This window comes from Anabrus simplex, chromosome 5, assembly GCF_040414725.1.
Source record: "Anabrus simplex isolate iqAnaSimp1 chromosome 5, ASM4041472v1, whole genome shotgun sequence".
Classification (NCBI taxonomy): Eukaryota; Metazoa; Arthropoda; class Insecta; order Orthoptera; family Tettigoniidae; genus Anabrus; species Anabrus simplex.
The window spans coordinates 3,580,142-3,601,141 of NC_090269.1; the positions used below are offsets into that span (position 1 = coordinate 3,580,142).

Below are 21,000 nucleotides of genomic sequence, written 5' to 3' on the forward strand. Positions count from 1 at the left end.
ATATCAATACACAACTGCACACACTGAACGTACAAGAACACTATGATCCGTCTCACTGCTAATTCAAACTGTGAATGACTGGTAGTGAACTAGATGGAATTATGGAGCAATCAAAGGGAATGCCCGATTTACGAACTAGTCCAGAAACCACTAGACATCATCGATGAATGAGATTTCCCTAGTTACGAAATTATGGCGCAGATACAGTCGATGTTATGTAATGCAAGCTTATCAGTGCTGTAAGTGTGATTCAGATAGTCACGGTACTGACCGGCTGATCTCCACCACTTCCGGGCTCAACCTCTCTCTTTCTTCCCACTGCTTATCAGCTTATTTTATCAGCCCAGACTTGGACAGGCGTGATAATGACCTGCACACCAGTTAAAATATCAATTTTTCGAATATAGATATTTAATTTATTTCTCCATTATTGAGGACTGCTAATTTAATATAACTTAATACTTCTTAGACGAAATATGGACTATATTGATTTTAATGACGTAGAATATGGAAAATATGTGCTAAACTCGAAAATATGGAAAAATATGGAAAATGATAACTCCATTTTTCAACTTCACACGTCATGATTCGTAAAGATAATGCAAAATATAATTAATTTTAGCTTCCTAAAGAGATATGTATTTACATATAAATCCATTCCCTGGTTGTCATGTTGTTTCCTACTTTTAAAAGCTCCATGCCATCTCTCCAGAACATCCTGCTCAGTCGAGCATCTACTCCCAAGTGTTCCAAGCCCTAGTGTTACAACATTTTTGTAACGCTACTCCTTTGTCCAATATCACCAAGAAAAAATCGTGCCCACCACTTTTCAGAGTTCCTGAAGGGCCTTCACAGCTACCGTAGCGGTCTCAGGGCCCTTAAAGTCCCCACTGTACTTCACCCCTACAGGCAGTCCCCTACTTTGACTGTCCAAAGTCCTAGACATCACAGTAGAGGCGTATTAGGGAAATGAGGAGTGAGGTAGTTTCCCGTTGCTTTCCTCACCGAGCCAGCCGTTGCTATTACCGTTGCCAAGCCCACTGAAATGCATGCACCTTTCATAACAGGGACTGGCTGCATAAGCGACGGTATTACTAGCATCACTCATGCCTCATTCACTTTCATATTGTCAAAGCCAAGGAATAGACTGAGACAGGTCAATGAAAGTAACAAATTTGCTCTAGCCCATACCAGAAGACAGAGTGCACTGTAAACACTACATCTCGCCAGCAAGGCACTTCTCCTTCTTATCCTCCCAAAATCTCTTCATGAATGCAATGTGCTGCATCTTGCGTTCTTTGGACCAGTACCTACCAGTATTTTTTTTTAGTTTTCTCCATGAATTTGTGCTTGGCTACTACTGTACTAAAGGCTCCAGGATCTTCTAAGATGTCCAGTGTTCTCCCTATGACCTCTTTAATGGGCGCGCCGCCCGGCTAACATAACCCAAATATGTGCTAATTACATAATGTGAACACATATTTAAGTCACTGGTTGTTTCAAATTAAAATATAAATACAGTGAAACTGTTTATTTAAATGACACCATTACATTGGAGTTTAAGTGTTACATTGTGCGTGAGCGTCTCTTGGATCGGCGTGGAATCGCATGCAAGCACTCGGCTCGATTCCGTATGACGTCACAAACCCGCACGGCACTCCACAGCAAGGGAGTGGCAAGCTCGACGATAATTATGAACGAGCAGTTAAACACTAAAAGTTCAAAATTCTCTGTTAATACTTCAATTAATAAAGATTGTAACAAATTCCATGCAATACAAATGGAAGAAAACCGAGCTCCATAGCTGCAGTCGCTTAAGTGTGGCCAGTATCCAGTATTCAGGAGATAGTGGGTTCGAACTCCACTGTCGGCAGCCCTGAAGATGGTTTTCTGTGGTTTCCCATTTTCACACGCTTCCTTCCCACTCCTAGCCCATCCCTGTTCCATCGTCGCCATAAGAACTATCTGTGTTGGGGAGACGTAAAGCAACTTGTAAAAAAAAAAAAAAAAAAAAAAAAAAAAAAGAAGAAATACACCATACAATGTTGGCCAGGATCGTTAGAGACTATTATAAGAACGAGATAGTGACTGTGGTGTATTAGAAGCATTCTAAAACACGAAATTCTAATTGCGGTACATTCCCTCAATATAGAATATTGCATTTACGAAACAATTGGAGAGGATTGTCTGTTGCAGCAGCATTATTAAGTCATGCATCCCAATGTGATGCTTGGTACCGGCATCCTCTCAGTCGACTTGGTGAAGTCATTAACAAACTACTAATAATCATGTTGTCTTTACGTCCCACTAACTACTTTGGACGGTTTTTGGAGATGCCTAGGTGCCGGAATTGTGTCCCACAGGAGTTCATTTATGTGCTGGTAAATCTACCGAGGCTGACGTATTTGAGCACCTTCAAATACTACCAGACTGAGTCAGGATCGAACCTGCCAAGTTGGGGTCAGAAGGCCAGCTCCTCAACCGTCTGAACACTCAGCGAAGCAACCGTATCACTAGCAGCTACAGAGAAATTACTGGCATTCAGTCCTTCAGTACTTAATTTCATGAAGTGGTAAGGTGAATACCACAGTAATGTTTAATGAGATTATCGTAAATTAAGAATTAACTGAGTTTGGGGTTGTGTTCATTAATTTATTCTTGATTTTAAATATATGTACTTCGCATATACTGAACCATATTATAGTCTTGGAGCCATTAAGCGCTATCATATCAGGATTCCACTCCCGCTAGTTTCGTTGTTACTGTATGTGTAATTTTACGAACGGTCAGAGATAACGACGCATATTCCTATGGACTCGATTCCGGAACTGTCCATTTCCAGGTAGAGAACTCAACTCGAGACTGACTTTCTCAACTCCACTCCATCACTAGCTCATCACAACGTTTTAACAAATATTTGGTATTACCAAATACTTTAATACAGTGTTTGGTATTACGCATTTGCTATAGCAGCCATTTTGATGTAACATGAAACACAGGAATTGATAGAGTATGTATTAGTGTTCGGTTCAGTGTCACCAACTTAGATGTTTTCGAAGCAAATCTGCTTGTTCGGTGTTCTTTTAGTTTCGTTAACATTTACTACTGCTAACACATTTATAGTTCCGATTTAATTACATTTTAACTACTGTTAATGTTTTCCACTTATGCTTCACTTTCTAATTCATCACAAGTATTGGTGTTATTTTCAATTTCTGACGGGACGACCTAAATTGAACTGCCTGTTTCATTTCTTCATGTTCTTGACATAAAATTTTGAGTTTTCAAAATGAGCAGGAAATCTAGTCAAACATCTACTGTTCTAAGTTTCTTTAAGAAAGTAATAATTCAACACCAGATGAGACTACTGAGGCCGGCTTATCTGGTGAAGTGGAAACACTCTTCTAAACACCGGGCATCAGCAATTTACGTGGTTAGTTGTGTGTACGGTATGTTCCACATGTGTAAAATGCTCCTTGAGGAAACCGACAAAGAAGGAAGTGGTTTGGGTGACTTCAAAAGAAGAGTTTAGTTGACCATGAACAAAGCAAGCTGCATACCGATTCTTGTTCAAACTTAAGTGAAAGACATGCAGTCAAAGAAACTGGATTTGGGCAAACAGAAAAATCAGTTTCTATTTTAAACAATTTAAAGAGAGATGCTTTTCTCGGAGCCCTAAGATCAATGTATTGGTTGGCAAAAGATGAACTACCACACACTACATTATATGGCAAATTGCTCAAACACTGTGGGTTGTACATACTTAAAGCATGATAATGCTAATTATACTTGAGAAAGAATAATGCAGGAGTTACTCGATGTTATGGCTTCAGAAATTAGATTTGGTAGGTCTAGAATCTGATGAGTGTGCAACGAATGGAGGAACAGCTGTGTTAGTCACCAAGCCCGAGGGAAGCCGCTCAGTGGGACGACCAAAATTACAATGGCTGGACGATGTAGAGGCGGACTTGAGAAGACTAGGAATATGGAACTGGAGAAGGCTGGCCGCTTGGAGAGACGACTGGAGGAGACAAGTGATCAACAAGGCCCAGGTTCTTCAAGGACTGTAGCGCTGAATAAGTAAGTAAGGATCTGATAAAGCCCGCTGTCATGACTGGTAAGCAAAAGGGAGTTGCAACATTGCTAAGAGAAAAAACAAATGGACTGATAGTAAACCGTCACTGCATAAACCACAGATTGGTACTTGTTAGTGCCCAGGCAGCAGCAGAAGTGTCTCATTTAGTGAAGTTTAATGATACAGTACTTTATGATGACTCTTTCTTTTTCAAAATTCCTCCGTCTGCTTTAACTGAAATCGAGAATATGATGGACAGCCCTTAAATTAAACTAAAAATGGCCAGTGATATTAGAAGGTGTCCTCATGACTCTGCTGTACAGTCCCTAAGAAAATCTATGGTGAGTGTTGTTGCTCCACATTACAGCTGAACGCTTAAGCAAGTGCATGAAGACATACAGTTTCTTAGCTGCAATTATGATGCTTTCAGATATCTTACCTCTTCTGTGCACATTGTCTAGAGCTTGGCAGACACAAGGTATTGACTTGCCAGAAATTGAGCCAATCTTACAAGCAACAAAACTGAGCATCTTACAGTTGAGACACTCCAGGAAATCATTTTCAAAGCCTCAATCACCATCTTGCTGGTGAATGATCAGACTTCCACATCACTTATTCATATGTCGATGTTGAAGACAAGTACATAAATACAGTTATCCAACATCTAGAACACAGATTTCCAGATATGCCCATCAATTCCTGCTTTTCAAGAGTGTTTAATGCAAACAGTCAAGATCAGAATGAAGCTTCTTGATTTCTACTCTAAGATAGGAAGCCCTCCAGGCATAAATTACAGTGGTGCTAAACTGGAATGGTCTGTTACAAGGAGAGTCCCACATCAGGTTAAGACCTAAGTGTGCTACAACATGTGAGCATAAGGAATATTTTCCAAATTTAGCAAGACTAGCTGCTATTGGACTGTCCACACATGTGAGCACAGCTGAAGGTGAAAGGGGATTTTCAGCTTTGAAGAGAGTTAAAAACTGTTTGAGGTTTGTATGAAGCAGACCACCCAACAATTTGATGCAACAGAATTCAAGTATGTAAGAGCTGCAGACAAGAATCAACATGTAAAGCGTCATGCTAAAAGTAAGTTTCAATTCTGTAATGGTAGAAAAAGATATATATTATTTTGTCTTGTTCGTGATAAGAGTGAAATAATTCAATTTTGCAGTTAATGTTCACCTCTCTGATATTACTGTTAATGCTTAAGGGGAGTAGACTGAAATTTTATCATTCATTTTTGAAGTAGTATTCCCCCACCCGGCTCCTTATTCCTGCCACCGGCTGGCAAAAATTTCTGGGGAAAACACTGATGTCGTCCATGATAGGGGGTCCGCCTTAATTTCTTCTAGCCAGTTTATTTTGACCTCCATTCAGTTGATTACTTTAAATAATCTTTAGGTGAGTCTGTTGCTGTCCGTTCTATAGATACGGCCATAGAATTTCAGGCATCTCTTGCATACGGCATCAGAGAACCCATCAGTTAATGAGTAGAGGTCCACTGTTCTCTCTTAACCCATGAACGCCTAGCGTTGCGTATATGCAACAGCGTGCCGGTGCTCTTTTCTTTCAATATATGAAGTTGTTTTCCAGTAAAAGAATTAAAATTGTGCACGTATTTGGTAATGGAAAATGTTGTGTTTTGTTACGAGTCGGTTAATCAACAGTCTGTAAAAGTTTCAAACAAATTTATTTAAAAACCACCATTCCAATACTTTACAATCTTTAAGTTTAAGATACAAATATTACATATATGTTAAAATGGGACATGTTTCGCTTAGACTTTGTAAGCATCTTCAGCCATACTTAATCTAAAGCTAAGTCTGGGCCCTGAACTGGGTTTCTCATTAAAGTATAATACATGCTTTAATGCAAGATAAAACAGTCATAAAATCTAGTATGTGGAGAAAGTGATGTTTAAATACAAATAAAATTCAATAATGAACTTGTCATAGTATTATTATGTACATGAAATGAATACTAGTGTTCATCTAAAAAGTACACATTAGTTATTTGTAGAACGAGACATAGTCATAATGATCTGACATACATTTGGATTGTACAGATCCTTTAATGTTAATGAAGCGTGGATTAATTAAAATATCGCAAAATAAATCTTTGAGCGTTGTTGACTGAGGATCAGGTACGTAGAAATACAGTAGAGTTGTTGACTCCAAGTGGTTGTGTAATAAGGTCAAAAGGCGCTTGAAGCATCAGTATAGAAGTGTTGTGTCTCCTTCTAGAATAATCTTTGTAATAGATTGTAGTCATGAGCTGTTTAGTGTAGATTCAACAAATAGGGTATTCAATAAAGCCTTAGATGTCGGAGAATTCACAATGTAGTGCGTGTTGAAAACGGAAAGTTGTAAGAAAATAAATGTAAGTTTTGAAACATAGAGAACATTCTATTAATGAGTGGAAGTTTAACAACGCTCACCCCTAGTGTTGACAGAGAGGTGACTAGCCTTGTTGGTTGTTTGAGACGATCTGGCAGTTGTTATTCTACTGCTACGTGTATTGTAGGGGTGTGTCTGTGAAGGCAGAGAATGAATCTGGAGAGGGGAGGTAGGCGGAGCATCGAGGACATTAGAAGCAGGCGGAGGGGGTGTGGCGTGAATCGGTGACTTGGGAGTGGCTACTATTGCGTTAGGGAAATTGCTGACGTGTTTACAATTAAATATTTTCATGAAATTATTTGTATTTATTTTGAAGACTGTGAGTAATTTGGGGATTTGTTCAATTAATGGGCTATTTGTGTCAAGAACATCGTTTAGATTACTATTATTGTTATAATGCTGGTCTAGAAAAATGTAAGCGTTTTCAAACTCGGTCAGTTTACTCTACTACTCTACTACTACTTAATGAGACTCATAATGTGTAATAATAATAATAATAATAATAATAATAATAATAATAATAATAATAATAATAATAATAATAATAATAATAATAATAATAATAATAATAATAATAATAATAATAATAATAATCAACAGTCACCGCTTGATTGTTGACGAGGTGTATGTTTGAAGTTCGCTGTGTGTTCCAGCTATCACAATGGCATACCGTAAGACGTAAGATTCGCCACATAATTTTATGATTTAGAAATAATTAACCTCTTTTAGGAAATCCAGGAAGTAAATTCATCAGAGTTTGAATGTAGCACAATTCCTTTTACAATTAATAACTCGTGGGCGAGTGAGATCCACATATTCCCAGCGTTGCATATTCACAAAGCTAGGCGGATCCGTTGTCAAATCACTTCCTCATGTACCAATGTTGCTTCTATAGTTCACCCTGTCTTCCCACTAGATCTGGTCAAGAGGTTTTCCAGGACAGATAAGAAAGTCATCATAGTAGGACGCCCTGCACTATTTGGAATTTATAATACATTTATGGGCGGAACAGATCTCATGGACGAGAACGTCAACAGATTCCGTGCGGCGATTAGGAGCAAAAAGTGGTGCTGGGCAATTCTTTCCCAGATTTTAGACGTCAGCCTGCAAAATGCTTGGTACCTCGGCAACATGTCACGACCTAAAATGACGCAACTCCAGTTAGAGCGGGAAGTGGTGCAATACTATGTCAAATCGTACGGCACGGAGCCCAGGGGAGCTCTCCCAAGCGGGGGAAGGTCGCCTACATGGAGTTGTATGGTACGATGGGTGAGACCACCTTGTGATGTATATCCCAGACAATAAAAGAAGACGGTGTGCATATGAGAAATGCTCTAGCATAATCCGTACAGCATGTGTAAAGTGTGACGTTGGGCTCTGCATAAGGGTTGATTCACACTATGGGTACGATCACGGTACGCTCACGCCACGGTCGTGGTCCAGTCAGATATTATTGAACTGATTTGATGGGAACTGTACACACTAGCGATCACAGTATGGTCACGAGCAAGCAACGATCTTCCCAAAGAATATTTGACCGGAGCGTGCAAGCAGCGTACAGTAGTACCGTCCCCACCCCAGCCTTCAATCGCGCGCTAGTGTGGTATCACTTTGAAGTTTGGTACTTTTCTAGATTTTTAAAGAAGTGGCAGCTTGAATCCACTTTATCCGCGACTTTTTGCTTCATGATAACATGAGCAAAAGTAAGAGTTGTTCTGTGTGGGATTTTGAGAAAGGTAAGTAGTACAACATATCTCACGTATTTAATGTATCTATTGTACTTACAAATTACTGCATTTCAAAAGGCTGTGACTAACCATTAGTACACAAATTTTTAAAAAATGAACTGAGACTACGTACAAATTAAGAATACATCATTTGTATACACTTGAAATTCAGATTTTCTATGCAGTTAAAATACAAATATGAAGTTACATTAATAGAGAATAACACATGAATTTTTATATCCTTTTCAGATGAGGCATTGATTGAACTGGTAAGGAGCAAGCCCATGTTGTATGACATTAGTTCATCACGTTACAGCGACAATGTTGCAAAAAGGACATTGCAGTTCATTTAAAGCTTGAAGATGAGTAAGCTTATCCATCTGAAAGTGTCAGATCTTATCATATTGCCAAAATACAAGTCCATCTGGTGAATTTAAAAAGCTTTTGAAGGTACCTATGTTCATTCTAAAGTACTGTAAAAATTTACTTTCATTGCCCATCAAATGAGGAAAGAGAGTTTAATCTTCCCCTTCATTTTTCATATTAATTAAACTTGGATGTATCCAACATGTCCTCCTTTCACCATCATGCAGCGCAATCTCAATAACTGCCAACTCGCCTGACATTGTACAGCAACAACGGCCTGATCTCAACTGAGTGGTCAAGACCGGAGCTTGCCCTTAGGCTGCTCGTCTAATGTTTGTGACCGTGATCGTACCCTAAGTTGCTTCATTCTGTTCCACACAAAGGGACATACAGATCACTGAGTCTTCAGAGAAACCCACAGCAAAAGATCACACCAGTAAACTGAACAACTCTGAATACCCTGTTAGTTTTAAATATAATTTTCCAATAAATATATTTATTTTGATTACCATATATATAATAGGTACTGTAAATAATGTTTTATTATATATAAACTATTTTATTTTGTCTCCTAGTAATTAATCAACTCAACAATAACTTATATCTTCTTCTCCACGCTCACTGTCCTCTTATTTTCATTATTTTCTCGAAGAAAACAACATATGTGTTGGTACCTTGCAGACTACTACTTAAGCGCCTAGCATTGCATATATGCAACACCCTATATTTCTGAAACTAAACATGTTTGCTTCAAAATAATGGATCTTCCTTGAATAACATCCTATCCTAAGAATGTTTATTAAGAAAAATTGAACATTTCAAAAAATAAAAATTTTGGGCGTTCAAGGGTTAATCCACATTCCATTTTCTCTTGTGGGACCATAGATTTTCCAAAGAATTTTCCTTTCTTGCTTTTCAACTTCTATAATTTTAGAATGACCTCCAAGGGATATGGTTTCTGAGGTGGATAAAGCTTCCAGCAAAACAACTGTCTTGTAATGTCGTAATTTTGCATTATGCAATATGGCTTTCTTGTTGTAGTAATTCCGTGTTAATCTGTACGCCTTATGTAGTTTAGTGGCTATTTCTCTGTGGGCCCTACTGCCTAGTCCCGATGGTAGTATGATTTCTCTGAGGTATTTGAAAGAGGACACCTGTGAGATTGTGCCGTTTTCCATCTCTAACAGAGTATTTTTGCTACATTAATGTAGATTTTCCATGACCTGGGTTTTTTCATACCATACCTAGGGCCTGCCTTTGATGCTATTTTGTGCAATCTCTGTACGGCGTATCAGGTTTCATCTCTGGTCTTTCACAATGACTTTGCTTCCCAAGCTTCCAAGTAAAATTCTTTCAAGAATAAAATTTGCTGTATCCACCAATTCAATACAATTCACAGTTTGTAGTGATTAAATTCTACATGAATTATATACACCTTTCAGGTACATCTTTTGCCCCTTTTTTGGGCATCTTCAGCCTATTGACAATCTTAAGGTCAAGCCCTTGTTTGAGTAAACATTTAAACTTAATACTATACAAAATTATTTTATTCTAATTTTTTTTGTAAAAAAGTTTGTCTTCAGATGCTGTGTTACATGGGTTTAAAATGTGTATATTGAATAAAACTAAAATTTGTAACATGAATACAATAATAATTATTCAATCAAGACAACAAGGCCAAGATGGTTCCAGGAATGCAAAAAAGATCTGAGGCAAATTGGTATTTCAGACCATGAAATTCCTGACAGGAATGCATTCAGAAGATTGGTGAACAGCTATCAAGGACCTTTCTCTGAAGAGCATAAACAGGCATTCGTCACCTGGGCTCAGAAGATACTGGCAGGAAGTCAAAGCCGGAACAAGAACAAGACCTAGACACTAAAATGAAGTTGGTTGTTAGCACGCAGTCCATAGAGGCTCAACTCGATGTATATAAAAACAATAATCTCTCATTTAACTAAAACTGTCCAAAGCAAATACTGAATCTTCATCAATTATTGGATGAATCATTAGGTTAATAAAGTTTGTAAAAAGTATGTTCATCCAAAGGTGCTTTTTATTACCTGTGTTATATGTTTGGCAGCAACAAAACCGGAACTGAGGTATGTTGTCAGTCATCCATAGCTTGAATATCTCATGTGGAAAGAAGTGAGGTTGGATGATACTATTTTTTTTAAGGAATTTAGTATAATCATGGGTTAAACATCGTGTATGTTGGAATTCTGTTTTCAAATATCCTTCATAGGCAGCTGCTCCTCTAACAAAATGCCATTCCAAGGAAGAACAATGAATCAACGAGCACATAAAATAAAATAAAATATAAAAAACAGGAAACATTAGTTTACTCCGGCTCTGCATCGAACTGAGAAACTTGGTCTAGAAAATGAAGAACCTCCACATGTATATCTTTCCACCTCCACAAAGTTCTGCTGTTGAATGTCAACTGCACTTCATATCACATTAATGATTAATTTTTATTTTTGTCACAACCAGACAAATAAGCACAACTATTTTTAAGTTTTTTAACGTGTCAGCTTAATGTTTTAAACATATGCTTTGTCAAGACTTAGCATCAATATATGTGTTCCTCCACACATCAAGATTTAAAAAAGACTTACAACGTCTTAGTCAAATGTGTTATATTATGGTGAATAAGTTTTAACTTTAATGTGGACTCTTATCATAGAGAAACTTATTTTTAAGTAAAACACTTTCTATTTTTCTTGTTATGTGTGTATATATTGAGCTGTGACTCTTATGTCTTGCACTTTTGGACCAATCGGCTGATGATGACACAGATATAGTGTCGAAACTGATACCACATGTAAACATGTTGTGATGTAATTTGCTTAACAAGGTGGAACCTAAAATATACCTCATTTTATTGTAACATCCATGTATATCATTAATTAGCAATACGAGAACTGACCTAGAAAGTTTTCCAATTACTACAAGATGTAAGGGTAAGTGAAATAAAACGGCGTAAAAGTCACACTTTTTATTTTCATCACATATATCATGATTGCAATATTTTGACACCGTTATGTATAGAATGAGCACATCCAGCTCCATGGCTAAATGGTTAGCACATGTTGGCCTACAGTTCGAGGGATCACAATCGGGTCGGGGATTTTAACTTTCATTGGTTAATTCCGACAGATCGGGCGCCGCATGTGTGCACCAACTTAGGTAGAAATACTTACAATATAGTGATTATTTTAATCCACCTATTCAATACAAATTGGTTTTGTGTTGCTAGTTCATAATACCACAACACGAATTTACAGGGATATGTTTCACTTTATTTACTAGCATCTTCAGCCTACATGATTGTCTCGAGGTTAAGACCTGTCATTTTTGGATTGTTTTTACAATTTTTTTGCTTGGGTATAAATCTATGTTTTGTAATAATATGTAAAAAAAACATAAAAATTATGTACACATTAAAAGTATGACAATATGAATTACAATGTTGAATTGAAGTAACCGTTAATTCTAAAATACATTGACGTCCAAAACATAGCAACTCTAATTTGAAAATTTGGCTAAAATTGTTTACATAATGCTCTGGTTGATCAAATCAACTGTAATATGGCTTAAATTTGAGTCATAAATATAAATTGAAGGTTAAAATATAGGAGCCATTTTTTTCTAAAATCCATTGATTTCTGGAACACAGTAACTTCCAATGTTGAGAATTTGATCAATAATTGTGATCTCCAATGCAATTATTTAAAAACAACTATGATTTGACTCCATGTGTAATTTGAGTCGAAATGATATTCTAAAAATTAAGATCTTGGAACTGTTGGAGACCAGCTTCTACAATTTTCGAGGCTTGCTGCAGTTTGGTGATTTGATCAGTGAAAGTATTAGAATAATTAGTTCTTGTTTATTGCGACTTGAATATCCATTAGTAGCAGATTGTATTAATGTAGTTGTAGTTAAAAGGGAAGGCTTCTATCCAAATCTTGATTAGCTGTTTATGTTTCTTTCGAGGTAATAGAATGAGTGAAGCATCTGGAACAAATGGAAATTAATTTGAATACTGTTATGTGTTGTGCTTGTAATGTGAGTTTGATGTTATATTTTATTTTTTCACTTACCCCTTTGACTGCTGCTACAAAGTCTTGTGGTCTTTCTTACATTATTGTGACTAATGTCTGTTGTGGTTCTACTCCTTGTGTTGTACGTGTGGAGGGGCTGTTGTGAGGGGCAAGTAGGGGGTTGATGGGGATAGATGTTAGGCGGGGTGTTTGCTATTGGCGTACCATGTGGTGGGGAGTTCTTATCTGTTGTCGAGGTGGGGGTAGGGGACGATTATGCGGGCGGGACGTTAAGCTTTGGCGTGTTATGTAGAGGGGGATTTGTTGTCGAAATAGTTTCTGTTGTGACTGTTTTTAGATTCAATATTCTAAAGAATTTGCTTTTATCTGATTTGAAAGTTTGTAACAATGTTGGCAACTGTTCTATTAATGGGCTTTTTATTTCGGCTTCAATTTTTTTCTTTATTAAAATATTGATCCAAATAAATATATATGTTTTCAAACTCTGTCATTAGCTTCCCCTTTTCGATCCTTTTGATTATTGTAAGGTCTTTGTCTATTGAGGTATAATGATGGCCGGTTTCTTTCATATGATTACTCATTGCGGAGTATTTATTATGCTTTAAGGCGTTAAAGTGTTCCATGTACCTGGTTAGGAAGCTGCGGCCAGTTTGGCCAACATATGAAGATTTACACTGTGTGCATGTTAGTCTATACATTCTGGAACTTTGAAATTTGTTATTGTGGGAATTTACTGTGTTATGATTAAAAAATAAGTTTTTATTAGTGTTATGTGTTTTAAAGGCTACTTGCATATCCCGCTTTTTGAGTGGGTTTGCTATTTGGTGAATCGTTGAACTGGTGTAAGTAAAGGTTGCGTATTTTGATTTTTTGGTCTTTTCCAGTGCGAGATTTGTGGCTAATTTGAGCTTTACTTTGTTGATGATTTGGTTCACTATCTCTGTTTTATATCCGTTGACAAGTGCTAGTTCTTTTACAAAATTTATTTCTTTCTTGAAATTCGCGGGTGATAAGGGTATTTTATGAGCTCTGTAGATCATACTGGAAAAGGTTGCTTGTTTATGGGATTTCGGGTGGAGTGAATCATTTCTTATTGTTATTGATGTGTGTGTCGGTTTTCTGTATATTTGATAATCGAATTTATAATTTAAGCATTTTACAGTAACGTCCACATAATTCAATGAGTTGTCATTCTCGTCTTCTTTGGTAAATTTTATGTATTTATCAATGCTATTTAAAAATTCTAAGATTTTTTCGCTGTTATTTTTTTGGTTGTCTGTTATTACAAATGTATCATCAACAAATCTTAGCCAAAGACAGATTCCTTCTATATTTGGTTTAATTAATTTATGTTCTATGTTGTCCATATAAATATCTGCTAATATTCCTGAGCTGGGGTCACCCATGGCTAAACTCAACTGGTGGTAGATTTTATTGTTAAAAGTGAAATAGTTATTATTTAGTACAAATTTAAGTAATTTAATAAATTAATCTATTTCTAGGTTACTTAAGTTACTATGTTTGGAAAGGTTTAAGTTAATAATTTCAACCGTCTCTTTAATGAGGATGTTTGAATACATATTGGTAATATCAAAAGAGCTCATCCTGTGGTGGGGTTGTAAGTTGAAGTTTTTTAATCTTTTGCAAAATTCACTAGAATTTTTAATTGAGGAGTTACTCTGAAACTTATAATGCTTTTTGAGGAACTGATGTATAAATTTTTAAATTGTAGTTACTATGTTTTGGACGTCAATGTATTTTAGAATTAAGGGCTACTTCAATTCAACATTGTAATTCATATTGTCATACTTTTAATGTGTACATAATTTTTATGTTTCTTACATATTATTACTAAACATAGATTTATACCCAAGCAAAAAATTTGTAATAACAATCCAAAAATGACAGGTCTTAACCTCAAGACAATCATGTAGGCTGAAGATGCTTGTAAATAAAGCGAAACATGTCCCTGTAAATTCGTGTTGTAGTATTATGAACTAGCAACACAAAACCAATTTGTATTGAATAGGTGGATTAAAATAATCACTATATTGTAAGCATTTATAGGGAATTTCAATACGGGTCTAATCATGAGATTAGTTACATGTAATAAAACTTAGGTAGAGCTGCATTTTCATAAGCACGCAGATCGCCTATCACACGACAATTCGAAAGATCTGCACTAGGGTTCGGAGGCCACACACCATTATTATTATTATTCTTTCTTTCTTGCGAACTGGCCAAACTTAGGACCACGCCAATACCACTTCACTTCCTTCTTATCATACCTTCTTTCTCCACAGTGCCTTCATTCTTTCATCAGTCCATCTTCCCCCTCTGTGCTCTTTCTTTTCTTCAACAAGAACTTTTATGTTGGAAAGTCTTTTCCTGAATTGCTCTCTATCAGGACATTCTTCATCTGCTATTTCTAACCTCTTGAGTTCTTCCTTCATCTGCTTGGCATATCTCCCCTGGCTCTTCAAGTATTATGTTTCATTAAAAATTTGTTTATTTAACCTTGCTGGATTAATTCTGACCATGTGTCCATAGAATCGCAGCTGTCTTTTCCTTATTGTTGTTTCCAGGTATTATTATTATTATTATTATTATTATTATTATTATTATTATTATTAGCATCAAGGTTTTACTGTATACAGTACGCATTAGCTCAGGGTTTTTCCTAACAGGCGCACAAGGGGTCATCACCTCAAAGAAATACGGACCAAGAATGAAGGAAGTTGTAAAACCACACCATATGGTCACATAAAATGAATGCAATAGTTGTTCCTGCACAACATTTGGAGGAGTTGAACCCTATATGCAACAGTTCTGTTCATTCACTGCAGCTTCCAGAGCAAAATGTGTCTCGTCAGTCCAGAGAATATTCCCGTTCCACTTCCAGAAACCAAAGGGCAAAGTCATGGTGTTGTGCAAAATGTTGAGGTTTCAATCTGTGAGCAGTATGAAGTTTGTACGGATACCAGTGTAAAATCCACAGCGAAATATTGTGAACTGTTGACTGGGGTAGTGATAATTCATGTGACACAGCTCGAGCACTGGTTACAGAATTGGGAGAATAAGCTGCACGGTCTGCTACAGCTACAGCAATTTCATCAACAACATCCACAGGGATGGGCCACCATCCTCTCCGTGGTGTGACACGTAATTCACCTGTTTCCTCAAATTTCTTAATCATTTTCTTCAACTTGTCATGGGACCTCTTCTCTGCTGTTTCTGTCAATGATATTCGTGTAATGCAGTGTTGCTATTGCTGCCAACTTCACTGGTAGTGCATGGTCTCTCTTCCCAATAAGCATTATGTTCAACTTTCTTACGTTACAATGAAGATTCACTTCACAAAAAGGAATCAACATGCGTCACCAAGCAACAACCAAGGAACTGACACAACACAATTCTACCGGAAGAACATTTTGACGTCAAAGTTACGGAATATTGCAAGTTCTGACTGCTTACAGTGCCATATTTTCATGTGGTGGCAAAAGTTGAAACTAATATTATTTGTGGCATAATTCACAAGCGCATTGCTTAGTTAGCATATCTACAAAATTTCACACTCCTACGATCATTACAGCCCGTGTTGTACCACGCTGAATACCATAGGCCTAACTTTAAGTGTGGACATCCGGTACTATTCATTCCCTTCCTCCTTCTATCTGGGTTTCCATCATCCGCTTCGGCATCCTTCCCTCTTTCATCCCCTTAACATGTCCACACCATGTCCATTCTGTCATAAAGCTTTTCCATTCTGATTTCCTTCCTGATGTCCTCATTTCTCACTGTCCTTTCTTCTTTTTCCTCTTAAAAATTTCATTTCACTGGCCTGGATTTCTTATATATATAAATGATATGAGTAAAGGAGTGGAATCGGAGGTAAGGCTTTTTGCGGATGATGTTATTCTCTATAGAGTGATAAATAAGTTACAAGATTGTGAGCAACTGCAACATGACCTCGAAAATATTGTGAGATGGACAGCAGGCAATGGTATGTTGATAAACGGGGCTAAAAGTCGGGTTGTGAGTTTCACAAATAGGAAAAGTCCTCTCAGTTTTAATTACTGCGTTGATGGGGTGAAAGTTCCTTTTGGGGATCATTGTAAGTATCTAGGTGTTAATATAAGGAAAGATCTTCACTGGGGTAATCACATAAATGGGATTGTAAATAAAGGGTACCGATCTCTGCACATGGTTATGAGGGTGTTTAGGGGTTGTAGTAAGGATGTAAAGGAGAGTGCATATAAGTCTCTGGTAAGACCCCAACTAGAGTATGGTTCCAGTGTATGGGACCCTCACCAGGATTACCTGATTCAAGAACTGGAAAAAATCCAAAGAAAAGCAGCTCGATTTGTCCTGGGTGATTTCCGACAAAAGAGTAGCGTTACAAAAATGTTGCAATGTTTGGGTTGGGAAGAATTGAGAGAAAGAAGAAGAGCTGCTCGACTAAGTGGTATGTTCCGAGCTGTCAGCGGAGAGATGGCGTGGAATGACATTAGTAGACGAATAGGTTTGAATGGCGTCTATAAAAGTAGGAAAGATCACAATATGAAGATAAAGTTGGAATTCAAGAGGACAAACTGGGGAAAATATTCATTTATAGGAAGGGGAGTTAGGGATTGGAATAACATACCAAGGGAGATGTTCAATAAATTTCCAATTTCTTTGAAATCATTTCGGAAAAGGCTAGGAAAGCAACAGATAGGGAATCTGCCACCCGGGCGACTGCCCTAAATGCAGATCAGTATTGATTGATATTCTTCTATCTTTTTTTGTCCAGGTCTCTGCTGCATATGTGACATCTCATCACCTCTTTACACTTCCTCCTCCACACCAGGTTTCTCCCACACACTGGCAGAAGGCATACTGCATCTGCATCAGTTTACTTGAAGCTTTATCAATAGTTCAAAGGCATGGGCAAATTCAAGAAAAATCTTCTCAACTTCCACGAAAACTTTTCCAGACTGGCCTGTACCTGGGTGAACAGTTGTTTTCTAGACTGAAATTATGTAAATGTCAAATCTGTTCTTGCATCTCAGATGATCACTTCAAAAGCAATGTGCAGAACCTGACTCCAAATATTTAAAAACTATTGAAATATAACAAATACATCAGTATGTAAATTGCATTACTGAAAACATTTCTGAGCAAAGTGGGGTCCCCATACTATGAAAAACGTAAAATTAAGGAATTTCCTCAATTGTGCTGAACATTGAAGGGCTAAAGGGCTCTTAAATGATTCAGATTATGAGTTCTGGATGAAACTAAAACAACAAATTTTGAAAAATCTCTTCCGGCCTAAGTGCAGTTCTGGAAAATGGAAAAAAACACCCTAAAATCGCTTGTTTCTTTACTCGTTTTCTTTTTGATTCAAATCCTAACCAAATTAACTTATCACATTAGCACTCATAGTAGTAGAAAAAGGCAAACTGCTAATCTAATTGACCAGATAACGATGATTAAGAAAAGGATTGTAATTTTTAGGAATAAATAAATAATATCTTCCCATACTTTATTATATTTCATTTACCTAAAATCCCTAGGTTGTTTTCAACATTAAGTTGTTTATCTGAAGGGATTTGTTGGCTGTAACAGATCTATCAAACTTGTATGTTCATAATTTTTCATAATGCTCAATGTACTACTGAATGGCACATGAGTTTATCAACTGTCATGATCTTACAACCCATGAGCATAACTTCTCTAGTTTTCTTTTTCTGTCACAGCTTGTGTTGCAGATGTACGTTCTGGAAAGAGTTTGACAGCATGCACAGAAAGGAGACAGATGTTGCTAACTTGCACTCTGCTGGACATACAAGGTTTGTCCGGAAAATACATATAAATCCATCGGGGTGACGTATCACGTATCGTGGAGGCGCCGCCAGGTGGCACTGCTGTTGTCGCCAATCTTCTCAACGCTCAGTTCGAGTCAGAGAGCTCTGCGTGTCAGTAGCAGTGTGCGGCTGCTTGTTGAAAGTTACCCGTTTTCACCTGCCGTCGGTATGGAGCTCTCTCTGATTGAGGAACAGCACATCAACATCAAGTCTCAGAGCTCGTGTGGCCCGAGTTCGACCAGATTTGGCACAAGGGGGCAGGTGGATCCTTCATCACGACAATGCGCCCGCTCACACGTCGCTCGTTGTGCGTGAGTTTTTGGCCCGAAGCTCAATCACCGTGACAGACCACCTGCCTTATTCACCCGATTTAGCCCCTTGTGACTTCTTCCTGTTCCCGAAATGCAAAATGGTGCTTCGGGGGCGGCACTTGGGTGATGTGGAAGCCATCAAGGGAGAAACGACACGGCAACTGAACAGCATCACAACTAAAGACTTTCAACAATGTTATCAACAGTGGAAACGGCGTTGGCAGAAGTGCATCTTGTCTCAGGGAGAGTACTTTGAAGGAGACCATATTGTAATACCTGAATAATTGTCAAATAAAGTTATTATTCAACTTTTATACGTATTTTCCGGACAAACCTCGTAGCTGTTGCCCAAGAGCAGCCCAGCTGCAGAAACTCATTTATGAACTATAAAATACGAAGCCTACATGGATATAGTAATATTATCATTTCTAACCTCTGAGAAGGCACCCGACAATTTCCTCGGCAGGGAGCACACTTTGGAAATGACTGCACTTATCGAGTAGAGGTGATACGTTCTAAATGGGAAATCTTTGAAGCAACTTCCAAGAAAGCTTTAATTACATTTTAAGCTTGCAAAGAATTTTATTTCATTAATTGATCAATAGTTTGTTGGGTAACAACATGTCATAATTATATTACCTGATGGCTACTGGTTCAGACGAAACAATTTCTCGGACCTTCTCAAACGTAAGAGTGATGATGTAAGCAATAACGTAAAGTTCTTGCCATGAAGGGCTGGGCTCCATCCGAACCAAAACAACGTACGTGAAGATGATGAGGAACAGGACGTAGGCCATCTGAAAGTACAAGAAGACAAAAGTGGAATAGGCAGATCATTTCAAATATTTAGGACATGTATTCTCCCAGGATGGTAGAACAGTAAGTGAAATTGAATCAAGGTGCAGCAGTTATGATCAATGTTATTCTGTAAGGAAATACCAGTATAGCTGTTCTGTTATTGGACATTATAAATTTTCCTGCTAACTAATTCCTGGTTGCCAGCATTTTGCCCCAGAGTGGGCTCATCAGATGGTAAATAGCACACCTACCACAACACAAGGCTAGTGCATACCACGGAGGCCGTGTCCAATAATGGACCAACTATGTTGGTATTATAAACTTACCAATTCGGGACAAATATTTCAGGTTCCCTATGGGAATCAACATCTATATCAGGAACTATCTTTACACTGATCTGCTTTCAGAGGGACTTGAGCACAAGCTGAGCGAACTTAGGATACCTCGTTCATAATTTGAAAGTAACGGACATGGAAATAACAGGTGGAAACAATGCCAGGAGGATAGTCAGAATGAGGAAAGGTAGGAAAGAACACATTGAATGAAGCTACATGCATAAACCAGCTTTGGTGATGGGATGAGATGAATAGTGTGAGACTAGTTACCTGCGAGACTTGACCATAGAAAGAGATGAGGGCCTTGGTTCAACTCAGTCTCGAGTCTATCTATCCTGGCACATCACCAGGCCTCACTGTTTGTCAGGTGATGATGAAAAAAACAAACCAATAGATCTCCATCAGTGCCTTTACCCTGAAATCCAGCTTTTCTCTGTGCTGCTGGCTGCTATCCTCGCCACATCAATGGTCTTAAACAAGTTTGTTTTTGAAGCCTGGCACATCGCTGGCTATCCTGTAACTTGGACTGTGATTGGTTCTTTCAAGGCCACCCATTCTCCCTCTCCTCTCTCTGCAATCCGCACAGATATTCTGTGATCACACTATAGCTATCTGAAACTCATTTGGTCTTGTGTTGTGCTGTTTCGTTTGTGCTATAGGTGAAAATTTTAAACAAATGTTTATGTCAGCTGTCATTGAAAGAAATGCAATTTGGAAGCAGCAGCATGCGGAACATTCAAACAGGATTAACTAGGGAGTAAAGTGGCAAAAGAATGCGGAACAAGTAAGTAAACTCTCAGCAGATGAGAACATCTTCACATGATGAATTTTGGACTACAAATGAAAGCTGCCAGCAGCATGAGAGCAGGACTGCTACAGAGGGACTTGAGCACAAGCTGAGGTGAACAGCATGGCTTTAGTCAGCAGCGAGGTGCTAGGCTGAGCATCCATGTGACAGCAGGCCCTCCAACAAGGGTGGGTGACATGTGTTATTGTAGTGGAGGATAGTGTTGTGTGCGAGGTGCAGGGCATTAAAACCTCCGACCCAGTCGGGAATCAAACCCGAGAACTGAAGA

General features: G+C 37.9%; 1 protein-coding gene across 2 annotated transcripts in view; it reads right to left on the minus strand.

Annotated features, from left to right (window-relative positions):
* Trpm (transient receptor potential cation channel, subfamily M) overlaps nucleotides 1–21,000 on the minus strand; it is an 819,353-nt gene that overhangs the window by 25,554 nt on the left and 772,799 nt on the right. For both annotated transcript variants that reach the window (XM_067146725.2, XM_067146726.2), the window contains one exon: nucleotides 19,431–19,588. In XM_067146725.2, coding sequence (XP_067002826.1) covers nucleotides 19,431–19,588 — 158 coding nt within the window. The remainder of the gene's footprint in view (nucleotides 1–19,430; nucleotides 19,589–21,000) is intronic.